Genomic DNA, 22220 nt, shown 5'->3' on the forward strand with positions numbered 1-22220 from the left:
CACCACCCACCACGACTACAAAACATCTCCACCATTACTAGTAAACATAAATGTTTCATTTTTTTAATAAAATAATATTTTATTTTATTAAATTTTTATTTATTTTCTACTATTTAGTTACTTTTTAATTTGAATTGTATATTTATTATGTTTAAATAAATACATTATGCACATTCAGATATTGAAAAACAAACAGTCTTAATCATTCAGTGTTCAGACCTAGAGACAACGTCTTAATCATTCAGATGTGCATTCAGATTCAGACGTCTTAATCTTAATGAAAATAAATGAGGCCTAAGTGTTGTAGTATATTTGTTGTTCACCACTCTAAGTTGAACAATATGTACATATGCTGTTGGATTTCTTTTTCAATGGCTTGCAGCTAATTGATTACGCTTTAACATGTATGCTTTCGTTGATGATTAATTTCTTTTATCTATTAAGTGTTTTTAATTTATTAAAAAAAAACTAAAATAACAAGCTTGCATGGAAAAACATGCATTAATTTACCATATGGTACAAAATCATAAACACCTCTTGCCTCTTGCTGCATCTATTCGTGATGATTTAGCGACTCTCCATTTTTCTAGCTATAAGGCCTTCCTTCATTAGGAGCTAATCGATAAAAGGGATAAATTTGAAGCAGTGAAATCAACAGAGATTTTTACATATATAGTAGGGGTGGACATAGTCTGGGCCAACCCGAAATCTGAATTTTTTGAATTTTTGGATTATGGATTGGATTGCGGATTTTATTTTTAAAATTTATGAATTTTGGATTGGATATTAAATTTAGTACTACGGATATGGATATGGATATCCGAAAATTCAAATTTTTTATACCTTTTATTCAACCCTACCCATATAATATGTGTCCAATATATGCAGGCCAATAATACTAATAAATCTAATTTCGAAAGGTCCAATATATTAATATCCTACGGGCTATGACCCTACCTATTATAGTAATAAGTCCAAATATAAAATGTTCTACTAAATCAATTATAATATAGGATTTTTCTTACGTTTTGATACAATCTTATAATTCCTGTATCTTGCATATCGCCTAAAATATTTGTTTACTTATAAATCATCTAATTAAGAATAGAATGAGAATATAAAAGTTAATTATTTATAAATACAAACTATTTTTAAGATTAATTTAAAAAAGAAAAATATACCACATACCCCTCCGTCTCAAATTACCCGTCTCTTTTTATTTTACACGGCCCTTAAAAAATATTAATTAAGAGCGATATTGACTGTTTTGCCCTTATTTATGTCTAAGTTATTTATGTGTCATTTTTTCATTTACGACAAAATTCTAATAAAGAGCAAAACAGAAAAAATACTAATTGCGTCTTTGAACTCCTAAAATGACAAGTAATTTAAAACGGTTATTTTTAGTGATCATGACAGATAATTTGAGACAAATGGAGTAATTGAGACGGATGGAGTAATATTAAAAGGCGTAAGGGCAAATATGGACTTAGAAGTAGAAACTACAAAACTATAAAGCCCAAAAAGTAAATTGGTATGGAAAACTGAGAGATAGAGTATAATACAGTAACTCTTTTGACGGAGAGTTATACCTTAAGAAGGAATGTGTGTACCTAATTTACCGGGATATATATATATATATAACACAGGTGGCGGGATTCATGTATGCAAACGCCTTCCCTGTTCTAGCGCCGATCAAATACCCTCTCTCGAGAATTAATCAATTCCCTTCTAAGCTTCCCTTTCTGTCCATAATATTATACATACAATCGAGTCCAACTGGATTTGTGTGGTTTTTGACGTTCAATAGGTGAAGGACGTAGAGAGTGTTTGAATAATGGAGAAGAAAAGTGGTACGTTAGTAAAGAAGTCAAGTGAAAAGAGAACAATATATCCGATTGGATCGGAACAGTATACACTTTATGAGGAGATAGGGCAAGGTGTTAGCGCGTTGGTTCATCGTGCTCTTTGTATTCCTCTCAATGAGATCGTTGCCATCAAAATCCTTGATTTCGAACGTGATAAATGTGATCTGGTACCCTACTTATTTGCCTCAATTCTCACTATTCATTAATTCTCAACGTTGAAAAGAATTAATGCCTTGGTCAGCAAGTTTCACCTTTTATTTATGCACCCAAGGGTACACTGAGGTCGCAGGTTCAAATACCCAAGCTATTCCATCCTATGTATTAAAACACATCTGATAGTTAAGGTGTGTTTTAATACATAGATGGTGGTAATTCAGGTAGAAAAATGGAACAGTTGATAGTTGGGGTGTGAAACTCGCGAAAAAAATAATAATTCAGATGTATTTCTGACTATTATCTCTTGTTTTTATGTACTTATTGCCTTAATTGTCACAATTGATTAAAGTAATTCTAAATGTTGAAAACAATATGAAGTACTGGATGCTTGTTAGTAGTATTTTTAATACCTCGGTCACAAAGTTTTTTTTTTTTTTTTTTTTTTTATGTACGTCAGATTGCTCATTCTCCACAATACTTTAGTCTTTTGTTTGGTTTATTTTTTGTGTGTGATCACAACATTTCAGATGTTAATTGCTGCACATTGAAATGCCTATGGATGGCCGAACTAAAAGCAGTCTTTGAGTTCTGAAGTTTTACTGAGTTCTAGCAACTTGTGTTTTCAGTACTGAAAATAGCTGAACTGACTATTCATAGAGGTCTTATATCCATGGTGGGAGGGATATTCAGCTTTTCCATTGAGTTATTACAAGATAATACTCCCTCTGTCCCAATTTATGTCACATACTTTCCTTTTTAGCCAGTCCCAAAAATAATGTCACCTTTCTATTATTAGAAATAACTTGACTTTAAAATCCCCTTTTATCCTTAATGAAATGATTTGTAGCCACACAAATGTTTGAGGTTTGTTTTAGACCACAAATTTCAAAAGTCTTCCTTTTTTCCTTGAACTTTGTGCCAAGTAAAACGGTGCCACATAAATTGGGATGGAAATTTTTGCTTTTCAAAAGAAGGGATTGATAAGGCTTATGACTTTTATCCTATACCTGGTAGAAGGGTCTAAGTAAGGTTCCCACCTTGAAGATGTTTGCCTTTGTTACTATTGAGACCGTGATTAGAAGAATAAGTTGTGCTATCAAAAACTCTGTTTTGCAATTATCACCTTGAACAAGCTCCTTGATCTTTGCTTTTCCAGGTGAATCCTAGCTTGCCAATCTATAATTATTGAGTTCTTATCATCTTGGTGAAATGTGAGCATTGAATGTGATGCATTTTCTTTATCTTTTGATGAATAATCTTATGAAATATTTACTTCTCGAAAATGCTAGATTTCTAGATATTATCAGTTTGTTTGCGTTCTGGTTGCTGATAATTTGAATATATGAAGAAACAATTGGTTGAATTCATTTTCACATTTATATCCAGAGCTGTGTGTCACGGGAAGCACAAATAATGGTCCTAGTTGACCATCCCAATGTTCTAAAATCACACTGCTCCTTTGTCTCTGATTACAATCTATGGGTTGTCATGCCTTACATGGCTGGAGGTTCCTGTCTCCACATACTGAAGGCTGCTTATCCAGATGGTTTTAAAGAGGTGGTTATTGCGACAGTTTTACGTGAAACACTAAAGGGTCTGGAATACCTTCATGATCATGGCTATATTCATCGGGATGTCAAAGTAAGTCCAGCTGTTACAAAAATCCATTATTAGTTTTTTTTGCAGCAGCCGGTTTTTGAGAATTTCATGAGATTACATCTTCATGCATGAGGTTTCATTGTTAGAATTCTTGTGCTGCATTACATAAGGCGTCTATTGGACTTCCATTGCAACTTGTTAATTAATCTCATTTGAGGATCTCTATGGAGTTTGGACATGGAATCAAAGAAGAATATTTAGGATACCTTTTGTGTTTTACATCTCATGCAAATATAACAAAGGACAAATTCTTAACCCCTAATGGTAGTTTAGCAACCACATGGACAGTTAAACATCACTAAGTTGTTCAGGACGATAACTTTTCTGGAACATTTGGAACTTGAAGTCACCATATTTTTATGGTTATTGTAGGCTGGAAATATTCTCATTGATTCACATGGTGGAATAAAGTTGGGAGATTTTGGCGTATCAGCCTACTTGTTTGATTCAGGTGACAGGCAGCGTCTGCGGAATACATTTGTTGGAACTCCTTGTTGGTATGCTTTAATCCAGAGATTGCTTCTGTCTTTTTCTCTATTCAGCTTATGCAATGTATATAATAGTTGATAAGCGTGAACATTGGCTTGTTTATACATAACAATGAACATATGTTGCAATAGATATGAGTTTACAATGTGCACATTCAGAAACTTAGACATTAAAAATATTGATAAGTTCTGATTCAAAGTACAAGTTGTTGTTTCTCCGTAATTTGAGATTTCTTTTACAGGATGGCACCGGAGGTCATGGAGCAATTGCATGGTTACGATTGCAAGTAACATTTCTTTGTTTTTTAATATTCTGCTTTTCCTAATTATTACTTTATACAGTATATGGGAAGTATTTTATTTTAAAAAATATATTTTGCAATGGTTCCCCACAGAGCTGATATTTGGTCTTTTGGCATAACTGCTTTAGAGCTTGCTCATGGACATGCTCCTTTCTCAAGATACCCTCCAATGAAGGTACACTGACAGTGACATTCTATATTTCCTTTCCTTGTGGAACCTTTCTGAATTTTGACCACAAACGCATTGCATATTTTTCACTTCGCAGGTGTTGCTAATGACATTGCAAAATGACCCCCCACGCCTTGATTCTGAGAGGGACAGGAAGTTCTCGAAGGTATTTATCAAACCATTAATGTTTATCCTCCAATAATGTTGTTAACATCTGTGCAATCTTTGTCCTTCTCAGTCCTTTAGGCAAATGATTGCTAGTTGCCTGGTAAAAGATCCTACAAAAAGGCCCTCAGCCAAAAAGTTGTTGAAGCATCCTTTCTTTAAACAAGCTAGGTCCAATGATTATATAGCAAGAACATTGTTGGAAGGCTTGCCAGCTCTTGGCGATCGCATGAAAGAATTGAAGGTCTGTCGCCATTCCACAATAAGATTCATAATTCCCTCATTTTTGAGGACATATATGTTCCATCTAGATGACAACATTGCCTCAGTATTTCTATGGTAACAAAAACCTTTTCTTAATTGTAGAGAAAAGAAGAAGACATGCTAGCACAAAAGAAGATACCAGATGGGCAGAAAGAAGAAATGTCACAGGTTGCTGCGCCATAACCATAGCCACATCACTAGTAGAAGACTCTGATGGTTTTATATATGTTTACTATGATATAATATATTACAAGTGGCATTTGTGATTCTATAATCATAAGGATTATTAGCCGTGCATGAGTAATAATATATGGTATGGTATACACATCGTTTTCTAGAGTATGTATCCAGCATTAGTCTATAAGATGGTTCCTTTTATATAAAGTGCTTCCAGAAGTACAAGTGGGTAACTCATACAACTCACTGGGTTAATGCAGTTTAATTAATTTTTCCTGCATCTCATCTATGCTGTTTAGATTTGATATACCAGATGAATATTAGGCAATACTTTTTGGCGTAGACATAAAACAGGTTACAGGCAGTTTGCTGGGAAAAGATATTGAGGGATTATATTTAGTTCGCCCTACATATTCTTTTGGTATGTTTTATATCTAAAATGATATCATTTTCCACACAGTTTCAATAGATTTACTTCTAGGAATTTAAACAATACCCCCACCTTTGTTTTCCCAGCAAAAAGCTTCATGAGAATATTAGGATTGGCACTTCATGGGAAAAGCCTTTCTGAACTTGGATATGATAATTCAACCCAGACAGAGATTTGTAATTGTAAGAATACAATTTCTAGCTGAGAGTAAAACAGAAAAGAACTTAACTATGTCCGGAACAAGGGAGAATTTTGCTTAAAAGCAAAGATAAGAAACGAACTTAAAAATGTATTTGTTCCCTGCCATTTTCCTCTATTTCTGGCCTGTAGTTAAGCTAAAATTGAACCTTACTCTGCTTCAACATCATGTGCAGAATGAATATAAACGTGGGATTAGCGGCTGGAGCTTCAATCTTGAAGATTTGAAGGCACAGGCTTCCTTGGTATTTGAATCTATATTTTATTGCACTTGTACCAATAATATCTTCATATATGTGCTTTATCCTTTGATTTTCCGATGAGAAATGCATGTAATGCGAAGAGGGCATAGGGGCGGTTGAGTTTTCTCAAGCATAAATTAGTCTTAGTCTTTTAAATGTTAATTTTCACCTTGGCAACTTGCTACAAAACTATTTCACATCTGGATTATCCATTCTGGATTTTTTCTCCTAAAAGCAAGGGAAATGAATGCAAGTTTGCGAACAATACCTTTTATTTTCTTCCTTTTTTACTTTTAGATTCCAGATGAGGAAATTATTGGTGAGAATGACCAAGGTGATAGTACAAATGCTCTGCCGGGGCTTGAGAACCAAGGAAACCGGCTTCAATATCAGTTATCTTCTCTAACACTTCCAAAGCTTCAGCATCAATTCTCCTTTGGAAGTCAAAGTTCAGATGCTACAGGATTTGTATGTCTATGTCCCTTGGTTTTATATAATAGGGAGCAATTTTGGGTTTCTCCTCCTAATAATACATCTTTCAACAGGATGATAACAATGCATCTGCTCCTCCTTCACCTGCCGAGCGGACCATGGCTTGTACCAGGTAAACTTATGTTGAGACTCTCACCTTCTTGTATCAAGTTTTTTCCTAATTCAAAGGACCTACCAAATTTATACTTTTCAGAGCTAAATTTGAGAAGTCTGATGATGATTTAAGCATTGCTAGTTCGTTCCATGAAGCTCAAATTTCACAAAATTCTTCTCCATGCTATGAGGAGAGGAATTTACTAGGAAAAGGTGAACAAGGGACTCATGCAGAAACATTTGAGGGCATGCCCATAAATTCTTGTCAAAGGTATGATATTAATTTTCTCAAAACCCTCTTGAATATTTCGCCGAGGTGGTGTATGTCCTGTCTAAGGAAGCTAACATTTTCCATGTGAATTTTAAACCTTGTGCTGTAGCATCTATTATCTTCAGCATTTTATTTTTCTTGACTTATTAAGTATCAGCTCTTTGTTGCTCCAAGTGAATACTTTGACTGGGATTCTGTTCTCATACTAGTACATTTGAATCGGCAGGGTGTTGTACTCTGCCTTAATTTTGGTAATAGAGGATGCAAGTGACTATTGAATTTCCATTCCTTGTTAGATAAGGAAATAAAATATATTTTCCGAATTGCTCACTCCAACATTGGGGAAGTCAGTGTATGGCTGGCTTGTGGATTTCTTACCACATTTCATATCCCTTTTGCGACAATGTCTTACTACCAACTCCTTCTCCTTGTGATGCTTGTGAGCCTCGAGCACCTCTAAGGCTCTAACACCATCAAGCCTTGTGATTAAGTGTCTCAAAAAATGTATATATCATGTTTTTTTTTTAAAACTGGTAATGCTGTATTCCTCAGCATTAAGGATATGCTAGAGACCTCCAAAAAGGTAGTAACAAGCTAAAGAAGAAAGTAAGTAATTACAGTAAACCCAAAAGATCCACTAGCTGTTCAGCATCTTCTATACAATGTTCTTTACACCAAAAGTAGAAAGTTGCAATGCAGCTCCCTTTGATTTTCAGAATGCTGTTGAATCTATCTTCAAAGCTTGTCCCATTTCTCTTCCTCCAGATAGTCCACCAGATACAGTGTGGAATTATTCTCCACCACTTCTTCTGTGTCTTGCTTCCCTCTCTCCTAATCCAGCAACTTAACAGGTCTGCTGTGTGCTCTGGCATTGACCATTTGGTCTCTGTTAGACTGAGGAATAAAGACCAAAGCTGAGATGTGACTTTGCAATGGAGAAACAGAATTTGTCTCTCTAGCCTCATTGCATAGCATGCATCTGGACACAAATGACATTCCCTTTTTCTGTAGAATCGCATGAGTAAGGCAAGCTTTCCTTATTACTAACCAAGCAAAACATTTAACTTTAGTAGGAGCCATACTTTTCCATACTTGCCTCCATGGACCTATTTTGTTCTGATGCATCCTGGAAACCTCCTACCTATAAATTCTGCTCACAGAGAACTTGCCATCCTTCTCATGCTTCCATCTAATGGTGTCATCCTCTGTAGTAGTGTCTTTGAATCCACCAATCACCTGCAATAGCTCCACAAACCTGCCTACTTCCCAATCATTCAGATGCCTCCTAAGAGAGATGTTGCATCCCTGAGGGGACCAACTATCAGCCACTGTAACCTCAAGGTTAGTGCAGATATTAGCCAGATCAGGGAAAGCTTGCATCAAAGCTTCCTATCCAATCCTTAAGTCCTTCCAGAATAGTATTTTAGTACCAGTTCCCACCTCATAACAAGTAGTCCTTGCTAATCTAGACCAAAGATTCCTGATAGATCTCCATACGGATGTTCCATAATTAGAGATATACTAACTAATTATGGATATTGTGAACAATGAAAAAGAAGGTTTTACCAATTATTGATCTACCTCTACAATGAATAGGTAGCAAATCGGAGGCCATTTGGGTGAACCGAACGCTTAAAGAATCAGAAAATTCTCAGTTAAAATTGTCTTCACTTGTTAGACTGAAACTCAGATACTTTCCAGACTGATTTTCATTGGATTAAAGCTAATTTCTTTACTAAATTACCGATTTTCAGGCAATTAAGTAGGTAAAAGAGTGAAATGCCTGGGACAATTTATTCACAATTTTCTTTAGTCGATTTATTTTGATATGTTTTTGTGAACTGCGAAATTCTTATTAGTATACAAATTGAGTACATTGATTTCTAAATTCCCTTTACTTGAAGTCATTTTCCATGTGCGTAATTGCCTATTTCTTTAGTTTGATAAGCAACCATTTTCTGCAGAGTTTAAAATTGTCTTTTCTTTTCTGTGTTGAGTGATAAAAGTTCATCCCAAAACGTATCCAGTTGCAATGTGGCTTTTCCTCAAACAGCAAATGATTTGCCAGCTGAAGCATCCATTAAACATTCAAGAACTTCAGGCAAGTTATAATGATACAGCATGTATTATTGATCTTATGAACACACACTTTCATCTGAGTACATTCTTGCGTTTATTGGTTTAATATTTGCTTGCTAAATAAAGACTGTATATAGCCGGTAGCAGTGAAGATTTTGAGGAGAAGACTAAGTATCAAGTTGTTCAGCAGAGGGGACGATTTAAAGTTACCTCTGAGAATGTTGATGTGGAAAAGGTGAATATATAGAGCTTAACTTTTATTCTTAGTAATAATGCTATTGCTGAATATCCCTTAAACTGGTGAATATCTCTCTATGTCATTTGTTCTTTCTCTAATACATAGTTTCTTAGCTTGTGAACAGAGATGATATGTAATCTCATTTGCTGTCTCTGCTTTAGTGGATGTTCGAAGTATTCAAGAATCTCTTGAGTTTTGTAGTGGCTAATATCGTTCTCATCATTAATATGGACTGCGTTGCTAGTTTAAGTTTTAAGCATATCATTGAGTTCTGTAGTAGTTAATGTCATTCTCATCAGTGACAAGTATGTCTCTTCATGAATTTCCACTGATATTATAGTAACATTTAATTCATTCTTCAGGGCTGTTTAATAACATTGCATCAAATTATTTAATAGTTTGGAATTTGAGCTTTGGGATTGAGTAATTGATGCAGTGATAGAGTTTCAGATTGCTTGTTAATGTATGATGAATTAGAAACAGAGAGATAAGGACTATAAACATAAACCAAGTTGATAATTCTAGAAGTCTAGTAAACCACTGATCTTATCCTCTCTCTTTTTTTTTTTCCCATTTTTATTGTATTTATCAAAAAGAATTTATGGATTATACAGGTGACTCCAGAAAATCTGGCTGCCACTCAACCATTACCACCTGATCCTACACCAGCAAATCTTTCTTCCCAGTCCATATTTCCAATGTTGCAAAACGCTTTACAGGCAACTATTATTGGAAGAGTAAGAATGGATCTAGAATTATGACTTGCTAAGATTTTCTGTTCTGCTTAGAAACTTTGTGAAACTGATTTTATTCTAACAGGAGAGTATTCTTAGTGCAATGAGACAAGTGACCCGTGGTGACTCCACAGGTGCGGCAATATTTGCCTCTAGAATTTCGTTTTTCTTATCCATATAAAAGGTCTAACTTGATCTGTTCAGCTAACCTTGCAATGGATGCGGGATGCATTCCATCAAATTCAGCTGGAGTAGAGAAATCACTGGTACGGATTTGTACTAATCTTGTGCAACATCCTCTGCACATTCAACTATATTAGTGACTTTGGCATCTCAAACCAGGAATTACTGTTTGTAATTTCTCTCGTTTCTTCATTTTTGTGGGGGCATCCAACATACTATATGACATCCTTCTCTCTTTCTACGTAGTTGGAGGCAGCTCTTGAGAGGGAGAAGGATTTACATCGTGAAAATGCTGATTTACGGTGGAGGTATTATGATTATACATTAATATTGCATGTGTATTTTGGCAATTATATCTAGTGGTCTTGAAGCTTCTATTTCCTTGATATATAGGCTCGAGCGCGCACAGGAAGAGCTTCAAAAATATAAAGCAGAAAATAGAAGCTCGAAGTGACATTTCTACATCAAAGTGTAGAAGGAGATAGCTGACTTTGTAAATGAGATATCATAGTTAATTGTTCCTCCGTACAATTAGTTTGTTTCTTGGAGGGGGTAAGTTGTTTTTTTTTCTTTTTTTCTTTTTCACTTTCCTTTTTCACTTGTTTCTGATTGTTCTTGTTGTTCTAGGCTGATTCGTGTACATGCTGAAGTTTAGAGAATATAATACTTAGTGATATTGATTCATATATTTATTTACAACCTTAACAAGAATTTGCTGTTTTTTTTTTGTTACACCATAGGAAAGATTGTAGTTGGGGGTGGTAGTCTTTGTAACTTAAAGTACTTTTTAATAAAAAAGAATTGATGGATCTGACTATACTTGAATACATTGAAGTCCTCCATTAGCACGTCATTTTAGCTATCTATTTCATAGCGTGTGATGTTCTTAAAACCGAGTGGGACATTGTTTCTTATTATCTAACCATCCTTGGTTTTTTGATCTTGGTTATCCTGGTCTTCATGATCCAACTCCATACCTGTATAATTAAGAGACAGCAAGAGATGATACGTCCAACTGAACCAGGAATTGAAGGAGGAGAAGATGATCAAGTATGAAGGAAATCGCATCATTCTTGCACTGTTACTGCAAATGTACATATCAAACGTATTTATACAAGTAGTTTCAGTTGCTAAACCTCAGATAAGCACTGTGGTTTCAACAGAAAAGTGCATATTGGTTTACTAAGTACTCAGTAGGTATGCTCAGACACTTTTTGAATAGGCGAAGTGTCAAGTGCGTCGCCCATTTGGTTTGTTGCTAACTAGTTCTTAATTGGGTTTAACATATATATACTAATTATCAAGTCACCTAGAAGATAACTGCACATAACATAACCGTTCATAAATAGTGGGATTATATAGGCAGGCCACCAGCTACAACTATATTTTTGCCTGATTTTACTTTTCGCATGAAGAACACTAGGAGCTGAGTTGAAGAAATTTTAGTGCCATTGGATGCTTAGCTTCAGAGAGTTGATCAGGCTTTATAATTTCTACAATCTCCCCATCAACAAGCAGGCACACTACATCAGCTATTCTCTGTATTTGCTTGATGCTATGAGAAACTATCACAATTGTCATCTTCTGATCCTCCTTCAGCTTTACAAGAACGTCCTCAATATTTTCTATTGATATTGGATCTAATGCACTAGTTGGCTCATCCAGTAGCAGAACCTTGGAAAAGATGGAATAAAACGTCAGAGTCCTCTTTCCAGTCGATTCACTAAAGTTTCCTTTAATTTGCAAAACATACGCAGACTTATATTTGTATTTCACTCACCTCTGGTTCATTAGCTAGGGTCCTAGCAAGTGCGACTCTTTGTGCTTGACCAACAGATAGTTCCCCGCCTGACTTGTTGAAGAAATATGCGTCCAGGTCAGCTAGAGTCAGCAACTTGTTAACCTCGTTGTCACTTAGTTTATTTCCCTTTAATTTTGGCCCGTATTGTATATTATCTGCCACTGTACCTACAAATTCATTAATTAAGCATCAGTCATTGAGATTGTATCAGGCACAAAGTATGATCTTTCAAATTGGTCAAGCTCAAGACTGTCTAGTTTATGGCTGTTTCTATATGGTATATATGAGGGTCGCTGCATTGTGTTTGCTGTTAATATATTTGCCTGTTTCCAAAGGGGTTTATAATTTTCCTGGTCACTCCACCCATAATCTTACCCCCTGTTTGGATGGTGGTTTCCGTGGTTCATTAATGTATGGTTTTCTATGAAATTATATTTGTTTTCATTGTTCTTAAAATTATGTGGTATGGTGTTATAAAACCGTGGTTCATTCCATGGTTATATAACCGTGAAAAGTCGCAATTTTTGTAACCACGGATTTGGTGGTTTTTCCGTGGTTATGCATTTCATTTTTCCATTATACCCAACCCTCAACCATCCACCCTACCCCCACCCCCGCCCTACCACCCACCCCACCCCAACCACCACGCACTACCCCTCACCACCGCCCAACCCCACCCCACAACAACTCACCCCCATCCTCATCCCACAACCACCCACCTCACACCGCCCACCCCCACCCACTACCTACTTATTTTTTTAAAGTTTCTATTTTATTCTTTACCTGAGTTTTATTAATATAAATTAATTTCTAATTAAGAGTTAAAGGTATTTTAGTAAACTTACAAGTTATTATACAGTACCATACAGTCAAACCAAACAATACAAATGTTATTAAACCACAACAAACGATACAATCTATCCAAATATTGTGTTCATTAATACAGTACAATACAATACAACACCATGTTGTACCATACCATACTGTACATTAATGAACCACAGGAAACAACCATCCAAATAGAGGGTTAAGGTTATGAACCACGAGAAACAACCATCCAAATAGAGGGTTAAGGTTTTGAGTTGGATATTCAGATTCTTTCACATGGTAATTTAGCCAAATTTTGGTAACCTTGCTCACATAACCATTTCCCTCTTCGTGTTCTATTGCTCTGATCTTTCTCTCAACTCAACTGATGGAGCTCCTGTGGGCTTCTCATCTCTCTCTCTTAATTTAGGCCCGTTGAGCCACTAACATCATTTTTTTGCATGGATTGCCCTTCTTTTGGGGTGGTCTTTAAATTTTGCCCCTCATATTTGTAGTCTTTAAGTTTTGCCCTTCGCTTGGGTACTTGAGGTTCTGGGTTCGAACCCCCGCTCAGGCATAAAATAAAGAAATAATTTCGCAAGACAGGGCTGGGGGAGTGTATGCCGGATCCGGCATACAATCCTTAAGGAAAAACCAAAGTTATGCCGGAGGGGGCAGACTTTGCCTTAAGGCATATATTTTATTTTATTTTAATTTTTAAGGTAAATTTTTAGTTATGCCTTAAGGAAAAGTTCCGTCTTATGGGGCATACTTTTAGTTATGCCTTAACTAAAAGTGTGCCCCATAAGACATAACTAAAAGTATGCCACATAAGGCGGAACTCTTCCTTAAGGCATAACTAAAAGTTTGCCTTATAAGGCAAAGTCTATACCTTAAGAAAAAGTTCTGCCTTATGGGGCATACTTTTGGTTATGCCTTAATTAAAAGTCTGTCCCATAAGGCATAGTTCCTTAAGGAAAAGTTTTGCCCCATAAGGCATAACTAAACTATGCCTTGAGGAAAAGTTATGTCCCCTTCGGCATAACTTTAGTTTTTCCTTAAGGACTTTATGCCGAATCCGGCATACACTCCCCCAGCCCTGCCTTGCGAAATTATTTTTTTATTTTATGCCTGAGCGGGGGTTCGAACTCAGAACCTCAGGTATTCAAGCGAAGGGCAAAATTTAAAGACCACAAATATGAGGGGCAAAATTTAAAGATCATCCCCAAAAGAAGGGCAATTCGCAGAATTGCTCCAGGCCTACTCAATAGCCTACTGAGCCTAGTTTGTCTCCCTCTTATAAGGCCCACTAATCATGTTGAGCCTTCTCTCTTTAATACAAAATAGGAAAAAAAGAAAAAAAATCAAATCCACGTGTAATCCCTAGAATCATGTTACACGGGCCGGAGGTGTTAGGTAAAATACATTCATCCCTCATCCGTTATTAAAGGATTTTCAAAGGGGTTTAGAACATCTTGAGCACTCCACGCATAGATTGTAAGTTGGATGACCAGATTCTTTCACATTTCACTCATAGTTGGAGTTTTGACTTACTATCAATATTAAGTCCAAGGAAATGATTTAACTTTATCCTCTAGAACAGTAACAAATACTCGATGAAAGAATCGAAGTGCACACAAGTTGACCGCAGGGGCAGATCTACAGTAGCGGGTGTGGGCTCCTGGTAGATCTTGTAATCATATTGAAAAATATAATAAGCAGATAAGTATTTTGAGTAGGCGACCCACAACTAAAATGGCAAGATGGTCCAACGACAAGAAAGGAAACGCAATGTAGATCTTGTAATCACATTGAAAAAATATAATAAGCAGATCAGTATTTTGAGTAGGCGACCCACAACTAAAATAGCAAGATGGTCCAACGTCAAGAAAGGGACCCCAGAATTGCGTTTTGCCCATTATGCACGGGATCGATTCCCGCTAAACACGGTTTTTAAGGTTAAAATATTGTTTTAGTTCTTCTTCCAGCCCACTCCCTTAGGTTCTGCTCCCACATTCTCTTTTTGTTTATTTCTCTCTTATATTTTGCGTTTATTTTCTATTTTTCTAGTGTCTTCCACATCCTAATTTCCTCTTATATTGCTTATTTTCTATGTTGCTAGCCCACCCTCTGCGTTGATAGTTGATATCATTATCTAATTCTTTGGTTTTCGATATTCTATTTTAGAAGTTAATTTGTTAAGTTTAGTTATTTATTTTAAATTAAATTTTTGTTTTTAAATAGGTTGAACTTGTGAAATGAGAGTGATATGATTAAAAAAAAATAAAGCCTCAAACCACTTCCAATTCTCCTTCGCTAAGCTCTCCTTCATGTAATTTGTTCGATTATTATGACATATGAATTTATTTTACTAGGAACCCACAAGCTTAAAATCCTAGATCCGTCTCTAGTTGACCGTACATTATTATGTTGAAAAAAAATGCAAATACTGTCCTAGTTGATTTTGCATTGCAATTGAATAAAGCATAGTGGATCCTAAATTTCTATTGGAAGTACTGTAACCATACCTTCAAATAAAACTGGAAGCTGGAATAGCATGCCAACCTTACGACGAAGACAGAGTACATCCAGATCACAAATATCATCACCATCCAAAAAAACAGTGTTCTTAGGGGGTTCCCACAATCTGTTTAGTGCTCGTAAAAACGTAGATTTTCCGCTACCACTGGGGCCTATGATCCCCATGATTATTCCTCTTGGTATGTCAACACTGACACTGTTCAGTATAAAATCTCCCTTATCCGATACCTTGTTCAGACCCCTAACCTGAATCTTTGTTTCTGCTTCACCCTTTAATCCATTTTCAGTCATTTCCACTGCTAGAAGATGTCCTCTTTCTCCTGCTCACCATCATTCAAAATATTCATCAGCAAAATAGTTTGACTAGCTCAGCAGAAAATAAAAAATCCAATGTTAAGCATTTTGATGAACACTAAAAGTATGGTAGGACCGTAGGAGGTGGCAGGGAATTAGTTGATGTATTAGTTGATGTGCATGTAAGCTGGTTGAGACGCAACTATTATCAAATAGAAAAAGGGAATCTTGAAATGACAACCAAAGGTTGTGCTGGGGTAGTAATACCTCTTGATCCTTAACTAGAGGCCTCATATTCTGGGAATGAAATCACTCTTGTTTGGAAGTATTTTACCTCCAAACTGTAACTTTTCGGCGCGAACCCAAATTAGTTGGTACCCAAATCAGGTAACCAAGGGTGGAAAACTGGAAAAATAATCACGAAATGGATAAATAAAACTTTTTAAAAATTATTGGACTAGAATCATATTGATGATAAGATGAGTTTTGCTTCAACGAACCTTGTGAAATCTCCAAGGAGGGTAAGCTATCGAGCTGAGGACTACAACCATCAGGATTACTTTTGCTCCAAACTTGTGATATCTCCATGGTATATGAGTTATCAAGCTGAGATTAATTCAGTTGTCAATTTATCTGCAAACTAGAAGTTAAATGAAAGGATGCTAAATAGTCAGTTTGAGTTATAACTCGTGCCATAGTGATAATTTAAAGTCTTATAGGACAAATCTACCTTCCCTAGTTCGTCCTAAAGTTTAGTAAAGTCATGTCATCAATATTAATTGATTTAATAATTGCTTTTAGGGTTCGCAACTTAAATGACTCAAAAAGTGAATTTGGAAACATAAATACCGGCAAAAAAAAAAAAGTAACAGAAGTGCCTTTTAGTGCGCAAAAGACATTTAATAAAACGCTCCACCATCTTCCACACCCGATTGGTCCCCCACCAATTTAAAAAAAAAACCGCCATTAACAAGAAAAGGCGGAGGTCCCACCTTCCAAAAATGTCGTTTTCGTGTTATTTTTTAACCCGAAAGTCAATATTCTTGATATATTCAAGTCAAGGAACAAGTTTATAAGCTTGAATTTCAGAATAAAGCGGCGTAGAACTCGATTTCAAAAACTCAAAAATAACCTTTAATCTAGGTATTTTACTATGAATTTTCTATTACATTGTTAAACATATTATTATCCAAAGTATGATTAATGTTTAATAGTTGTGGATTTCGAAAAAAAATATTACGCCAAAAAACAGCGCGCAATAGGGTTGTCTAATGCGTTTTTTTCGTTTAAAAAAATTATTTGTTAATTATTTGATTAGCTATTTGTTAATGATATGTTAATCTTTAATTATTTGTTAATTGTTTGATTAGATAATTGTTAATTATTTGATAATGATATGTTAATCTTTAATTATTTGTTAATTGTTTGATTAGCTAATTGTTAGTTATTTGATAATGACATGTTAATCTTTAATTATTTTTTAATTGTTTGATTAGCTGATTGTTAATTACTTGATAATTACATGTTAATCTTTAATTATTTGTTAATTATTTGATTGTTAATTACTTGATAATGATATGTTAATCTTTAATTTTTGTTAATTGTTTGATTATAGGAAAATATACTAATCTCCTAATAATATCTTTATTTGTTAATTTATTTATTTGTAAAATTATTTAATCCATGTTAATTATTAATGTGCTAATTAGTTATCTAATTTTATGTGTTAATCTAATTTAATTTTTTTATGTGTTAATCTAATTTTATGTGTTGATGTGCTAATTAGTGGTAATTGTTAATTAGAACTAGTTAAACCTTAATATCCTTAATATTATATTTGTTAGTTAATTGTAGTTAATCCTTATTTTAGGATTGAACATCCTTAGTTTAAGATTAAAAATATCATTAATATAATATTAGTTAGTTAATAATAGTTAGTATAATAATTAATTAACAATTATTAATTTGAAAATTTAAATAGTTAATATAATTTCCGTTAAAGGATTAGTTAGTTAGTATAATTTTTAGATAAAGGATTACATACTTAATATTACATGTTAATGATTAATTAAAAATTATTAATACATTTACGACACCTCCATGGATCCCAACTCTCTTCATCCGTGGCCCCTCGATACTTTATTACATTATCTACAGGCTACTCATAGGTCCCAACTATTATGGAATAAGCTGATAGTGTAACACCCCGAACCTTTAACCTAAGCTTTGACCATGATCCTAGACTTAGAAAATCAAATAAAGAATGTGAAATTGAAATTTCCCTGTTTAGTTATAAGATAGTGGTTTACGCCCATGAACAGTGACCATATTTCAGTATACGGCCCGTAATCCAAGTCGTAAACTGAAACCAAGGATTTCTGAGCATTCTGGAATTTGGCAATTTGATGTCAAATGGTTAAATACGGATCGTATTTCAAAATACGGCCCGTATTTCAAAACGTATTTGGAATTTGGGAAAACTTCCTTCATAAAAGTTATAGATATTTGAAATACCTTTCCAACGGTATATTATGGGGGTCAAACGGACATCTGTGCAAAGAGTTATGACCATTTTACTGAAGAGAGGCAGTGCTGTCCGTATTTCAAAATACGGCCAGTATTCAAAATACGGCCCGTATTTTGAAATACGGCCAGTATTTAACTGGGCCGAAAAATTTATTTTTCCAGAACAGTATATATTCGTCCATATCAGTTCAAATCATTATTTTTCATTCCTTCAAGCTCTAGAACGACTTCCTACCCTCTTCTATCATCAAGAACACCAAGGTAAGCCTACTCTAATTATTCCAACTCAATTATAATACCTATCCTTGTAATCTAAACAAGAAATTATCATTCTAAAACTAGGGTTTTCAAGAAAACCCATCTCAAGGTTCAAGAATTCAAGATTTTGGAAATCTTCTTCAAAGCTCAAGTCTTTAATTTAAGTTTTGGAGCGACTAAGGTATGTAGAGTTACTATCTACGTGTGGGAACATCATTGTTCTTCCCCACGCCTCATAATCCATAAATTATGATTCTCTACTAAAACTAGGGTTTCTATACCATGCTCATGATAACTCTAGGTACATGTCCATGATTATATTATGTATGAATTATTATAATTCCATCATTGAATTCTTAATATTTCTTTATGATTATTGAGAATCCCTCCGTAATCCATGAAAACCCATGTCTCGTATTCCATGGGTTCTTGCATGCATGTTTTTAAATAAAAATGATTATTTCATGAATATCCTACATGTGTACAAGTTTTCATGCAACTATATTATATAATTACTTTCATGCTATGATACAAGATACATACATACATACTAAATACAAGTTATTTCATGAAACCATATTTACAAGTTATTTCATGAAACCATGTTTACTAGTTATTTCGTGAAATCATGATTGCAAGACAAGTACAAGTTAATTCACGAAAATCATGGGCTCTTAGCCAACTATATTATGTTCATGTTTTTGGGAGTTGCACGAATTACCGAGAAGGCTCAGATAGCCTGAAACTACGTAGCCACCGTAGGACAAGGATCGCTCCGCCCAGATAGGACGATACCTTAATTTTACACTGAATGGATCCATCAGGCATGATACCACGTTATACCCTGGCAAGGTATGGGGGCTCTGCTGGTCCGGCGAGGTACCAGACTCCACGTACCCACGTGGTGATATCACATGTCGGTTTATGAAATGCTCTCCCTACTTATCATGTTTTGCTTATATATATATATATATATATATATATATATATATATATATGTACCCATGCTCATGCTCATGCTCATGTCCAGGTTTTCAGTTTCAGTTCTTATCATGTTATTCCATATCCTATGTTATTTCTTTCAGTTGCTTTACCAGTACATTCAATGTGCTGACGTCCCCTTTTATTGCCCGGGGGCCTGCATTTCACGATGCAGGTACTGATATATAAGACGACACATCTGCTCAGTAGGACAGCATTCGTATCAGCTTATTGGTGAGCCCCATCTCATTCAGGGTTTAGTCAACTTTTGTTTTATGATTAGTTATGCATCTAAGGTATGCTAGGGGCCTTGTCCCAGTAAGTATGTTTTCCAGTCAGACTCATGATAGAGGTTTCATAGACTAGACAAGTCAGTTATGTTATGTCAGACATCCGGAGTGGTTTAGCCATTTTGGCTCATTCATGTTATTTCCGCACTCATGTTTAAATAAGTATTTTTATTAAGTATTATGACTTACTACGTTTTATAAAGGCTCATCATGCATTCACGTTATATTCCGCTCATGTTATGCCTCATGATGATTCAGCAAGCAATGTGATTCGCTCGGTCACATACAGTAAGGCACCGAGTGCAGTGTTTCGCCCAGGCCATGGTTCGGGGCGTGACAGATAGATTCCAGTACGTTGTTCTATTCCCGTAGGGTAGAATATGCGTGGGATCTTTTAGGGGCTCGGCCTCCACATCGTCGCGTATTAGATATACTTTATCAGGGCGGTATCTACTTTTGCATCGCTATTGGTCGGGTACAGCATGATAGGGCTCTTGTAACGGCCATGATTGAGCGATGACGACCAGAGACCCACATATTTCATCTCCGTACTGGTGAGGCCACTATCACGCTTTGAGGGTGTGGAGATCATATATGGTATACACGTAGATGGACGCCCATTATACATTGAGGAGCCTCAGCAGCTCAAACCGTATCGGCAGGAGTTGACTAGGCTTACTAATTTCGTGCCAGGGGAGCGTGATCTCTGGGGACAGACTCGGTTGTCGTTGGTTGCCGTCTGTACTCACTTGTGCCTCATAGACATCCAACATCCTATTACTGAGGACACACCTCAGGTGCAGGTCGATCATCGTGCCCGTCTATACTTACTCATCATATTCGGGGGCATTTGTTCCCAAACACATCAGGTTCCCATGTGAGCTTACGGTATTTGCTATATATGGAGGATCTGGGCGAGTTGGGATGTTATAGTTGGGGAGCTGCTGTTCTGGCTTACTTGTATCGATCATTAGGTCAAGCTTCTGCGGGCGAGCGTGTGGATGTCGGCGGATTTCACGTGTTCCTCTAGCTAATATATTTAAGTGTGTGTAATTTTATTCTAAATATAACTTTTTGAAATGACGACTAATAAAACTTTCTTTTAATAACCCTTTCAGATATGGGTGTGGTCTAGGATGAGGCCTTTTCAGATCGTAGTTGCACACCCTCGGCCTGACTTTATTGCTGAGGGCATGCCCTATGCTAGGAGATGGACGAGAGGCATAATCCGAGATGTGGATACGCACCACAGACTTCTTTCGTTCAGGGATCAGCTAGATCGTATGACGGAGGACATTGTAGGTTACTATCTTACTTTTTTTTTTTATAATTTTTATCTTGTATTGTTTACTAATTCATTTTTTTACAATTTTTTATACGGAGGCCGTATGACCAGATTTTGGATCAGTTGCCGGTGTTTTATAGGGCTGGTGAGCACATGTGGAAGTCACGGTGTCCATCGATACACATGGATATCATTGAGGATCACGTGCCCCATCGCGTCTTACGACAATTCAAGCATGTACAGAATATACCTGAGTCGGTTGTTTGGGAGCACGACTATTGTACGCGGGACGAGTATGCGGTAGTCGATGCTGCATTCTTGGCCTTTATGCAAGAGCAGCTCCATCGTTGGGATCATAGGATGGGGTCGCTAGCGGTGGTTAGACATACGACTCCGATCCTCGAGTACATAGAGTGGTACCGGCAGATCACACGCAGTTTGACTGACTACCCCAGGACGCGTCACGCAGAGAACTGAGGATATGAAGCACTCGCGGGACAGTATGAGGCATTAGTAAGTTTACCCCACTTAAACTTAATTAATCTTCTTATATATTACGTTACAAATTTATCCAATCATTAATATTTGCAAACAAATGCAGCTACGGACCGCACAGACAATGAGCTGGGAGATCATGGGCCATATGCATTCCCCCGAGATAGCAGGATACGCAGCCTGGATGGTTCAGCTAGCCGATAGTGGTATGCAACAATCACAAGAGCTCGGACGTATCCATGAGCATGTTCCAAATATCCCGTATCAGGCCCTTCTAGCACGTGGTCGTGATCGTGGTCGTGCTCGTGGAGGCGGTGGTGATAGAGGTGGGGTGTCAGAGGTAGTGGGGCCAGAGGGACTGGTGGCTGAGGTGGTGGGGCTAAAGGGGCTGGTGGTCGAGGTGGTGGAGCTAAAGGGGCTGGTGGCTGAGGGGGTAGGGACAGAAAGGGTGGGGCTAGAGGGGTTGTGGCCGAGGTAGTGGCGGAGGAGGCCTCTGTCTAGTAGATCAGCCTGATGAGCATGCTATCGTTCCCGCTTCAGCCCAGTAGCATCCGTCGACTTCAGAGCGCCCGTCGACACCTCTATATACGCCGGTGGAGCTATTTTCAAAGCACCTAGAGTGGCCATCATTAGAGGCACACCATGTGCAGCTACTAGTTAGTCATCCATAGGGTGAGCCACCAGTTAGTGATCTACAGGGTGGCAGGGAGTTAGAGTACGACTACACATTCCTG

At 36.5% G+C, this 22220-nt stretch overlaps 2 protein-coding genes across 6 annotated transcripts; one reads left to right on the forward strand and one right to left on the reverse strand.

Annotated features, from left to right (window-relative positions):
- The first annotated feature begins 1541 nt into the window (after positions 1 to 1541).
- Positions 1542 to 11143, forward strand: LOC132599148 (serine/threonine-protein kinase BLUS1-like). 4 transcript variants are annotated; one of them, XR_009566774.1, is made up of 20 exons: positions 1543 to 2035; positions 3411 to 3665; positions 4056 to 4180; positions 4414 to 4458; positions 4567 to 4648; positions 4740 to 4808; positions 4881 to 5051; positions 5174 to 5239; positions 6053 to 6121; positions 6416 to 6586; positions 6664 to 6722; positions 6804 to 6974; positions 8981 to 9075; positions 9191 to 9288; positions 9906 to 10028; positions 10111 to 10159; positions 10230 to 10291; positions 10455 to 10516; positions 10602 to 10760; positions 10836 to 11142. XR_009566774.1 is itself a non-coding variant. In XM_060312399.1 (19 exons), exons 1-19 carry the CDS (start codon positions 1838 to 1840, stop codon positions 10660 to 10662), a joined length of 2010 nt encoding a protein of 669 aa, XP_060168382.1. In that variant the 5' UTR covers positions 1542 to 1837; the 3' UTR covers positions 10663 to 11143. The 4 variants fall into 4 exon arrangements, 3 of the variants coding, with proteins under 3 accessions (XP_060168382.1, XP_060168389.1, XP_060168370.1); XM_060312399.1 differs by having other exon boundaries at positions 1542 to 2035; positions 9002 to 9075; positions 10602 to 11143; XM_060312406.1 differs by having other exon boundaries at positions 1542 to 2035; positions 6846 to 6974; positions 10602 to 11143.
- A 50-nt stretch (positions 11144 to 11193) lies between these two features.
- LOC132599166 (ABC transporter I family member 17-like) lies at positions 11194 to 16342 on the reverse strand. Of its 2 annotated transcripts, XM_060312426.1 has the most exons (5): positions 16152 to 16309; positions 15919 to 16056; positions 15345 to 15677; positions 11989 to 12176; positions 11195 to 11882 (listed from the first exon to the last, which is right to left on the reverse strand). In XM_060312426.1, exons 3-5 carry the CDS (start codon positions 15646 to 15648, stop codon positions 11628 to 11630), a joined length of 747 nt encoding a protein of 248 aa, XP_060168409.1. In that variant the 5' UTR covers positions 15649 to 15677; positions 15919 to 16056; positions 16152 to 16309; the 3' UTR covers positions 11195 to 11627. The 2 variants fall into 2 exon arrangements, with proteins under 2 accessions (XP_060168401.1, XP_060168409.1); XM_060312418.1 differs by lacking the exon at positions 15919 to 16056 and having other exon boundaries at positions 11194 to 11882; positions 16152 to 16342.
- Positions 16343 to 22220: the final 5878 nt, after the last annotated feature.

This window comes from Lycium barbarum, chromosome 1 (assembly GCF_019175385.1).
Source record: "Lycium barbarum isolate Lr01 chromosome 1, ASM1917538v2, whole genome shotgun sequence".
In the NCBI taxonomy this organism is placed as follows: Eukaryota; Viridiplantae; Streptophyta; class Magnoliopsida; order Solanales; family Solanaceae; genus Lycium; species Lycium barbarum.